General features: G+C 38.6%; 1 protein-coding gene across 4 annotated transcripts in view; it reads right to left on the reverse strand.

Annotated features, from left to right (window-relative positions):
• LOC129207996 (aldehyde oxidase-like) overlaps positions 1-10721 on the reverse strand; it is a 44347-nt gene extending 33626 nt beyond the window's left edge. For 2 of the 4 annotated variants that reach the window (XR_008577641.1, XM_054829970.1), the window contains exons 1-10: positions 10569-10721; positions 9411-9468; positions 7297-7393; positions 6028-6136; positions 5443-5569; positions 4504-4565; positions 3806-3886; positions 2822-2902; positions 1578-1722; positions 1315-1407 (exon numbers count right to left, since the gene is read on the reverse strand). Coding sequence is in view for 3 of the 4 variants with exons in the window: in XM_054829970.1 (XP_054685945.1) it covers positions 1315-1407; positions 1578-1722; positions 2822-2902; positions 3806-3886; positions 4504-4565; positions 5443-5569; positions 6028-6136; positions 7297-7393; positions 9411-9468; positions 10569-10628 (913 nt within the window). In the remaining variant the exon portion in view is untranslated. The remainder of the gene's footprint in view (positions 1-1314; positions 1408-1577; positions 1723-2821; positions 2903-3805; positions 3887-4503; positions 4566-5442; positions 5570-6027; positions 6137-7296; positions 7394-9410; positions 9469-10568) is intronic. The other 2 variants (XM_054829971.1, XM_054829969.1) reach the window with 2 other exon arrangements.
• Positions 10722-10996: the final 275 nt, after the last annotated feature.

Here is a 10996-nt window from a genome sequence, read left to right on the forward strand (position 1 = left end):
GCTGAATATGGGATTTTTTTCCCCACTAGAAAGACGACCTATAACTATATGCATTTATTTGAGTAGTTACACATTTGATTTTTTTTAAAGATTATACTTGATAATAATTTCAATATTATAAAATGGTAAATAATGTCTTTCTATTAAAAATTATTCATAGGCTTTATTTATGTAATGTATGAAGTTTTGAATGAACACTGGAATTCAATCAAAAATATAAATCAAAAGATATATAATTTTTAAATGGATTTTTATTAATCAAGTACAGCAATACTAAATTTTGTGTATTTAAACCAAAAATTTAATCAAAACACGTTTTGCATTTAAATGTGATTAAAGAGAAGAAATACTATTTCTGGATGGCAAACTAAACTGCGTATCTTGTTTCAGAATTAATAAGTCTCACCTTGTCATAACTAGATTTTATTTATAGATTAAAAGAAGCAGTAAACATTCTCCCTGCTTCTTTTCAATTCTCAACCACTTTTCAGCTAAGAATAAACCAGTCATTGACTAGAACTGGATGACTGATCTGAAATGAAAAAGATATTCTAAATGTAATGACAGAACTGTCAAATACAGTTTAGCACTTCAAAAAATTGGCGTCACGCACAGAGCAAGTAACTTTCATCAGATATAGGGTTTGATTTTCCTTAAAACTTTGGCAGTAAACTTGTACAACGTAATTTATGTTTAATTAATTTAGGCTATTATAGTAAGTTTTAATCTATTTCTAGTTGTTATTTCTAATTTCAATAAAATTTATTTAAAAGGTAAACCTAGTCTAAATTAAAAAAAAAATCCATGCTTATCTTAAATATACAAATTGAGGTGCAAAATTTTTAAGCTACAATAATTAATGCTGTTATGATTGAGAATAAGATTAGTTAATGCATATTAGCTATGCCAGCTTAATCACAGCCTTTTTCCTAATGTAGACAAGCAGGCAATGTTGCTGACTCTCTCTGTGGTTCTGTATGGGTGTCTCTCTGCTATACAGCACAATATGGTACAGAGATCACAAAGCAAATGTTGCATGACTTAGCACCAGAACCAGTATTACCAGAATATTTACCCTTGCACCCTTACAACTAATGAGGCCCAAGATAATATTGCTGGTCAGTACTGCACTGTCATGACAAAACTCTCTATCGTGCACTGGGATGGTGGCCACAGCCACCTTGACCTGAGAAAGAACCACGCATGCTTGGGAATGAGTTGCACAGCACTTCACACCTTCAGCACTATGGAATGGAGCAGCATCCCTTACTGCAGAGGAATCTCCTATGTCTGAACAAAGTCAAGTCTACTGACCGTCATCCATGCACTTCACCACATTCAGATCCGGGATCCTTGCAGGAGCAATAACAATTGGATGGAATATGCCTCTAAATTTCATCTCAGGTCCTACCAGATAGGAACAGACTTAGACAAAAGACATTTTCCATAATTACAACTCCAACAAAGTGGAGAGTAAGCTTAAGGATGAAAATGCAAAAAGAATGACAAATGTAGCCCCACCTCTCCCATGCACACTGGAACTATGGCAACAGGAGCCATTCTGACTGTATACATACCCACACTGGTGTTCCCAACCACAAGAGGTGCATTGGGGTGGGCAGCTTTCAGATCCAGTAATTCATCTAAGCTTACAGGAGAAATCCATGTCATTCGCTCCCCATGAAAAACCAGAGTTCTTTTTGGTGGATTTTCAGCCATTCTCTGATGGGTAAATATGGCATATTTAAATATTTAGATAGATAGACAGGTGAAAGGTCTAGTAGACACTAGATTGAAAGTCAAAAGAAGTTCTTAAACAATGGCAATTCTACTTAATCCTTCAAAATTGTGCAGAAATAGAACTGTTACGCTGGCTCTTTGCACAGTGGTGAATTTCTAGACTGCATGGGTGAAACCTCTTCAATTAATTCCAATGGGCTAATAAACAAGATTGATAATAAATTGCCCCAAAGCAAAAAATATAGGAATAGATCCTGCAATTGCTGAAATTATTAGAAAAGTGATAAAAATACTTAGGGAGGTGTTTGCACACTTATCTTGCTTGGAGGTCACTGATGACACTGGAACAAGCATCTCTTTCTAGATTAAGCATGCATGTGGATGTCTCTGGCTGTTTTAGCACTGTTCACTGATCACTTGTAAATAGCTTGTGAACTACCGGTGGTACAATTACACAGTTAAGAACCCCTGCCCCAGAGTTATTAACCTTTCTCCAAAAGCAGTCAGCTAGTTACAGAGAATTAGATCGACAATAATGTAAAGCAAACAGCTTTCAGTTTTTGTAGGGCAAACACTGCTGTCAATACTAAAGGATGCCTGACACTTTCCATTTCAGCTGCTTTTATCTTTGTCATACTTGAATCATTGGGGATAAACACTCCCCAGGCTGGGTGGCTATGTAAGGCTGACATTTTGACAGAAAAGACCAACAAAACTATTAAGCAACAAAATGGGGAAAATGCATTGTTTTGCCAATGTTAAAAAGTGTTTGCCATTCAGTTTGCTGAGAAGCATTTGTATCTTCAGGTGCTGCACTGAAAATGCTGTTTAGGTTACTTTGTCTTCTCACCTAATACCTAACTCTACAACTTCATTTTCCCAATATGATTATTTTTTGTATGTGAATATTCAATAAGCTTACTGGGAAAAAAAAAGAAATATAATTTTGGATTTATATTAAAACGTTATGACATTTCTTCTGATGAATCTTTGCAAAGCAGGACTTCAGAATGAGTTCTACACTATGGACTAGTAACGAAAAGACAGAGCTAAAAAATAGTCTATAAGCAGCAAAAATTACCATTAGTTCTGGAGGAAATATAAGCTCCTGGGTGGGATCTAAGGGCTGGAATTCATCTGTTGAAAATAGTCTGGTGGAAACCTTAAAAAGAAAGAAAACAAGCGAAGACCAAGAATTTTCTCTCATCATTAATTCCATTAAAAAAAAAAAAAAAGCAAAACCAAAACCAAACCATGAGGGTCCCACTGAAGTGAGTAGAAAATTAGTAATTCCATTATCATTTGGATTTGGTGCTAAACTACCATGCATCATTTGGAGCTGCGGAGGTGAAAGAAGTGTTCATGTTAGTTTCTCAAAGTTCACTGCTAACACAAATGACAGTGTAGAGGCAGGCAACAGAAAGACTAACTACAGGCTTCCAGTAGTCCTACTGCATGAGAATAGCTGGTTTCATGCCAACCTACAGTACTCAAAAAGCAAAGTAGATCAGATATTATTGAAAGAAAATTGAGAACAAAGTCAAACATTCATACGGATAAGAGACTTCCTACAAAATTACGATCATAACTGTAATTTTTAAGAGTGTATCAGTTCGTCAGACTCAAGCCTCAGATTCCTAAGAGATCAGTGGTTACATTCAGATCATCACTGATCATTGATTTAAGACAGTTCCACATACGCCCTGATTTCTTGCACAATATGATGATCATTGTATGAGTAGAGCTGAGACTATTAATATTCCTGAAGTTGAAGAATTGCTCAAATCTCAGCTCTGGAGATCTACCTTATACCAACTATGTGCCCCATCATCGCCTCACACAAATATACACAAAGAATCCTTAATTTTTAGAAATACTTCCAAAGTACTTGTGAGGAATAATGAAATACCTTATTTTACAAATAATATTGTGTAAGGTGAATAAGGTGGAGGATAAAAATGGCAGAGTATACTGCATCTACTTTAATTACAAGAAAAAAACCATGCAATATTCTTTCTATAAGTTTTATATCTAAATAGGACAGGTAAAATACTTAAACCCCTACCTTCTCTTCCTTGTCAAACAAATAATCTTCCTGATCCAAACAACACTTTCCATTTGCTTTCCTTTGACAACAAACGGACTCCTACAGTAGGAATATTCCATTAGTGAAATATTGCCCAGAATGGCAATAAGTTAAAGCCTGCTTAAGCCGATAAAAGTGTCTCTTTATATTTCAATAAAGTTCTAGATGAAGTCTAATAATAAGCTAAACTGGAAGGCTTATGTGTTAAAGAAGTGATATTCAAAAATAACATAAAATCATTGGATGTTGAAGTCCTTAATACAAAATAATTCATACTATATGATATTCAGTTGACCTTGTGAGAGCACACATAGGTGGTCTGTATTATTTCTTCTACGCACTGTTCACTCTCCCATTTCTTTCACTGTAGGTTGCTGACATGTTGCTTTACATGATAAATTACTAAGAACATCGATCCAAATTCTGCTTGGATTTATGCCAGTACTGACCCACAGTAAAACACACAAGAGTTACTTCAGATTATTCTTCATAATCCAGGCTAGATACCAAGTTCATTTGTGTTAACCAATTTTTGTAATGGTTTAGGTCACTATACACCTTACATGGACCTACATCTCTTAACAGAGGAAAGAGATTATCTTAATGAAAATCTGGATGGTTTGTATATATATATACACACACACTAATGGGCACAATCTATCATCACTACTTCTTACCTTACAGAAGGTTTTACAGGCATCTAGGATCGGCCTATATCCAGTACAGCGGCACAAGTTCCCTGAAAAAAGGAAATCAATAAGAAAAAGCTTTGTTCTAAAGCATGTAGCTTTAAAACGTCGGGTTTGCGTTTTTGAAACTTAAAGAAAAGTGTTAGCTCTCCGAAAGACAAAAAATCAGTGTCACAAGACTTAAGACCCTGCAGCTCCTAAGGAAAAAGGCTATTGTTTCAAGGGCAGTATGAAATACTTGAGGGCTGCTCTAGAGGGAATACTGACTACAGCTTAGTATGCAGGAGAACAAGACATTGTACAATATTCTTCACCCACTCAAAATGTTTTTCTCCTACCTCCTGACCTATTTCTAGCAGTGAAGGAAGTTAGCATTACACCTCCATCTAAGTTCACCTCATAGGAAGAGGAAATGCCTCTGGCTCCACTGTGACTCTAGAGCACAACAGACGACAGAAGGCTATTTTACCTGCAATAAATGCTCATGCTTTCCCTTAGTGAAATTGGTCTGCATCTCTCTACCTTATTCGACTGTTTTATTCCTACCACAAAGGGGCTGTCCTGTGAGGCTCATTACATTCTGAACTCCAGATGTAACAGGATCTCAGAGACCTTCAGATGCAGGTTCTTCTCCGATATGACATCATTTTTGCACATCTGATTTAAAGCACTTCAAAAGATATATGGGGATGTTCTGAACACCTGTCCCTGAAACAATCCACAACTCCATTTTCCCGAAAAAAAGAATGACAGGGAATACAAGGTCTGTATCTAGTAGAAACTCTGCTGGGAAGCACAATTTGTATAGAGTACATACAGACATACATACATGCACATGTACTCACACAGACATGCACTCACATACACAAAGTATCCGAAGAAATGGTTCAACGACATACACACAAATCAAAAAGCGGCAATATTTACCAGCCAGAGCTGCAATCATCTGCTCTGAAGTCGGTTCTGGGTGGTTTCTTAACAAAGTGTATATGGACATCACCATTCCAGGGGTGCAGAAACCACACTGGGAGCCATGGCACTTGGCCAGCCTTTCCTGAAATGAAACACCACAAACAGCCTATCTTCCAGTGTACATCACCAGCCTAGCAAACTCTGTCTTAAATGGGAGATGCCATACTAAATGTTATCTTCATAGTGAATCAGACTTTTTAAGTAAAACAATTTAAGTAATCTCAAGTAAGAATAACTGCATTCATACTAAAACGTCAGCTAAAGGGGCATTGTCCAAGATGTGCCATTAGCTCAAATAGAGCACATCCTGATCCACTCCAACAATTCTTACACACCAACTATTTGATCAGGCTGTCAGTATTAAAGCAGATCCATCACAAACCATATCTCATCAGAAACTTGTGTTGTCTTCTGTTATCATTTAGCAGGGAGAATAATCATCATATGAAATTCCCATGCCCTAAAAGCACTGCCACTCAAGCCAGCCCATACAAAGGAATAAATTTCTAATCCTCTTACACAGTGATACTGTACTCTCACCTGAACTGGATGAACCCTGGTTTTTGTACTTCCAATACCTTCCACTGTGGTGACTGCTGCACCATACAATGAGCAAATGGGAAGCAAGCATGCATTTGCTGAATAATGTCTTTGGAACATAAAGGAGAATAAAGAACATGAATATTATTTATTTTAATAAAGATGCATGAGTATTTTTTTGCAGTCAGTCAAGACATAGTTTATACTTACAAAGCAGTCATTATCATCATTTGGGATGAGAAGAGAATAAGCTTTATAGAAAGGATCACTTACTAGCTGCACCTCTTGTCCCCAGTAAAACTGTTACCTATAAGGACAGTTCCGTAGAATTTATATCTTCCTTATAATACTTCAGTCTTTTCTAATTGCCCTCTTGTTTCTCCTGCCAACAAGCAACCTGTCGAGTGTGTTTTGGAGGAAGAAGATGAGGAAGAGAGGGTTGGTATAGTCGTTTGAAGGAAGTAAAGAATTACTGCTGCAAATTTGTAATCAAATTTTGGACCCAAAGGAAATTCTGATGTAAAATAAATACCATTCTTCCAAGCTTTTCATCATTAGCAATAAAATGTTTTGCTTTACTATAGTTGAAATGTTTCAAGTGTCATTCTGACTGTTTTAATTTCAGTTCTTAAAATAACTTTAAACATTTTCATTTGCATTGCATTCCAATGTAATGTAATTGTCAAAAGGAACAACTGGAACATTTTGACTTTTTCCCCACATAAAGAAGTTTTCAATTGACAATGACATGTTACCATTTAACAATTTGACTAGAGTTTTCTCAATTTAAAAGTAATTTATTCCAGTTTTTACCTTAATGAAACTCTGGCTTTGAGTTTCAAAGTCCTTTTTTTCAGTGGGTGGGGTGTAGGGAGGGAGTTCAGTATGAAAGGGCTGGTAAGACTCAAACTTCTGCCTGCCCTATCTTCCCATTGGTCATGTGACAGAGCTGCACATAGGAGCCACATTCCAGTGGTCAATACAAAGGGTGTTAAATGTATGCCTTCTAAAGAGAAAGCTCCTCACAGGAGCTATCAGCATATATGAGCAAACTAAGCATTTAAGCATGATATTTCAGCAAATCTACAACATAGCTGAATTAACAGTATTTTTTACAGCTTTCTCTTTTGGATTAAAGTGACCCTTCCTTTGGATTCTTTTCCTATTAAGAACAGATTTTACAGTTTTGTTTTTACAGTTTCATATCTGGAAATGGTATCTACAGTCATAAAATTCTGTGTGGTTTTCAAAATTTTCTGTTAAGGATACCGTATCTTCTTTGAAGTTGGCTCATAAGTTGATATCATCACGGTGCAGGCACCGCAGCCACCTCCTCCACAGCCATACTTAGTTCCTGTAAGACGGACTGAAAATGCTGTTATTAGGGAAAAAAAAAAAATCATCAGGTCTCATTTTGGTCTTTATTCTGCTCAAAAGCTTGAGGCCACCTGTACTGGGTTTGTGTGGCAAGGTTACTGGAAGATGCTAAAATGCCTCACACTCACTCAGGCAATCATTTCACATTATAAAGAGTTTGGCAACATCAGCATAATATATTCCTGTCCTACATTTTTGTTCCCTGACGTTAATTTTTAGTTAGCTGTCCCCCTAGCTATGTTAACTCAACTAAATGTGGAGGCTTGCTGTGAAAAGGATCAGTTCCTGTATCTGGGTAACAGAGTGGTCTCAAACACAGCTGGGCAGGTGCATCTCAGGGAATGGCACACCATCATGCAGACCTAAGCAATAGAGGGCAGGAATACTACAATTTGACATTTAAATTGTATGGCAAAACCAATTAGCTCCTGCACACAAGTTAATCTTATCCTCATTTTATAAGCAGAGTACAATGATACAGAAAGGTTAAATGATTTTTCAAGGTGTCAGAGCAAGTCAGTGCAGAATTACATTCTCTCACTTACCAATGCACTTTAGCCAATAAACTACAACTTAGGTTGTAGGCACAACCTAGGTTGTAGGCAGGTACTGAGCTACTTGGTGGGTATTTGGTCTCTTCCCCCAAGCAGCAAGTGATAGGACAAGAGGAAATGGCCTCAAGTTACACCAGGGGAGGTTTAGACTGGATATTAGGAAAATTTTCTTTCTTCACCAAAACAGTTGTCAAGCATTGGAACAGGCTGCCCATGGAAGTGGCTGAGTCACCATCCCTGGAGGTATTTAAAAGATGTGTAGATGTGGTGCTTAGGGCCATGGTTTAGTGGTGGACTTGGCAGTGTTAGGTTAATGGTTGGACTCAATGATCTTAAAGGTCTTTTCCAACCTGAATGATTCTATGATTTACTTTTCTACTTTTTATAGTCTGATGGAGCCTGAAGTTGTTCAAATTCCTGAAGAATAATTCATAAGCACCATCACTACAGCAACCTATTCTGTTCCAGACTCCTCCTTATGACTGACCAGTAACAAACATTTAAGTTTTTCTTTTGAGACAAATATAAAACCTTTCTCCTGTGCAATTTCTATAGTATATGGTACATCACTTGCCCTGTGGGAGTATGTTTCATGAGACAGTCTAGGAAGCTGCAAAAAGGAGAGATTCTGCTCTTCCCTACATTTTCTCCCTGCTTCTGGCTGTGAGTCCTTACACATGTGTTCAGAATATTACACAACAGCTTCATGAACACTGGGAATAAGCTTGTGAGGCACCAGATTTTGGAAAACAACTAACAACAGTTGAGAGCAGACATGCAGTCAAGCCTCTGAAATGGTGAATAGAAAGAGAGGAAAAGATCAGAGCAAGTCCTGCACAATTTATAGCAACCCAAAACGGCACTGAGCTGTGGACTGAAACTAAGGGTGAAAGAACCTTTTCTGCAAAGACAAAATTGGCAGGGTGAGAGCTCTAGCTCTTCCATCTTCTGTTCTGTCTTGTCTATTTTTTTTTCTGTTTTAAAAACATACTTTTTCATGTTTACTTACTATTAAACCTGGTGTTTGAGTTTAGAAATCTGTTTGGAATTCTTATCATAAGAAAAAATAGATTACCTCAAAATCCCACCAGACAGGGTCTCATCACAAGGTCTCCCCTTTCCTGAGAGACTTTTACAAAACTTGGAGACTGTCAAACTTTACATACACTAGCCAAAAGGTTCTTTAGGTTTCTTTAGGGGGCGAGAGGGGAGGAACACAGATGCACACATACACATCGTGCCTCATGGCATAACTGTTTAGGAAATCAGGCTAAAAATATAGCAGTGACTGAAGACTATTTGGCTTAAGACAGACATATCATTTAATATGGTTGGTTTATCTTAAGGGAGTCCCAACTTCCTTAACCTGGTAAATCATGGTCATTAATAAGAATTTTGCTTGAATAAGGCTTTCAAATGAGTGACTTAAGGGAACTGACAGGAAAAGGATACGTCTCTTTCGCAGATAAGACAACAGCATTTGTTCAGGATCAGCATTTTTCTCTATTATCTGGAGTAAGAAATGAAAAACAAGCTTTAACTAAGAAACCAAAGCTTTTCAAAATTCAGGGCACAGACTACATTCCCACAAAACTAGAAGAGAATCCTTCTCCGGTTCCCTCTCATAGAACTAGATTAATTGCCAAGGGCCACAAGAGAGTTAGGGCTCCTTCTGGACATACCTTCTCAGATATGTTTCCAGGAAAGAAGTGACAGGGCACTTTGCAACTACTAAAAATAACTGCTGCTCAGTGAAAGGTCATTCTGAGAGAATTTACCTTCAGTGACACCAGAAGTAAAAACACAGCAGTACTTTGCTACAATAGAGGCAGCACAGCACGAAGAATTAATGATTTGCAGATTTTCAAGTTTCCCTGGTGCTTTAACCTACTGGGATGAACACTAGAGGAAGCCTGTAAGGCTATCAGCATGAATCACTTTTCTTCTAGCTTTATTTCTATAAACTTTCACTTGCCTTAATAGACTAACAACAGAGAGCAATAGAAATGCCTACATTCTAGATTGATTAGAGTATTTCTCATTCCATTGCTTAGAATCAGCTAGCTCCTCCCAGCTGCATTGAATCAACAACCAGTTTAATTTTGCTCTTGCAATATTATGTTGGCCAATAATCCATATTTTGGCAACTGAGTCTTGCTGACTTTGTTGTACCTCTGAAAATGTCTTCTCTGATACCATCAAAGATGAGAAGCCAGGCACGTACAAATGAAAAACTAGTTTGCTCACCAGCCAAATTTGATACGCAGCTGAAAGTCCATTTCACTTTGACACATTTTTTTCCCCCAAACGCAGCAGAGCTAGCTAAAATGGGACGTTGTAATCACGTTTGTCCTCCTCTGCTGCTTCTCCCCTTCTAACAGCACTTGCTGTACGCAGAAAAGTGTTAGCTAGCTAAAGTAATACTTGGAGGCTGCTTCGCTTTTTATCCAGCAAGGAGAGGATGGGAAGGAACGCTTCTGGAGGTTTGTGTGAGGATTCCCTCCCATGACGGAGAAGTCCGAGGAAGCCAGTTCTGTGCCCACACCCTCCGGGGTTACTTCTGGCACAGCAGCCCCCCTCGTCTCCACACTTGTTCCGAGTGACACTTACCTTCCTCCCATTCACATAGAAAATCAGCTCCTCAACCCCCGCCGCCCCTTGCAGAGACATTGTACCCCAGCCCCGGAACCAGCAGCAGCAGGAAATCTCGGGCAGCTGCAGCAGCCACAGCCGGAGAGCCCTTGGCCGGCCGGGGCGGGGCCGCGCCGCGCCGCAGCGGGGCGGACACGGCGGCAGCGGGAGGGCAGAGCAGGGAGCTCGCCGGGGCACCCGCGCACGGCGCTGCAGAGCACCGCGCACCGCCGTCAGAAGCTGAGCTGCTGTCCCCCCAAAAGTCACTAGTCAGTTGTTCTTAACCTTTAGAGCTAACCACACAATTTATTTACTGGATCCTTTTAAGGTATATTCCCACGCTAAGACATACCTCACACTTTCTCCAAGGACATGCATGTTCCTCCAGAGCAAAATGGCAATGTTAG

Source organism: Grus americana, chromosome 6, assembly GCF_028858705.1.
Source record: "Grus americana isolate bGruAme1 chromosome 6, bGruAme1.mat, whole genome shotgun sequence".
NCBI lineage: Eukaryota > Metazoa > Chordata > Aves > Gruiformes > Gruidae > Grus > Grus americana.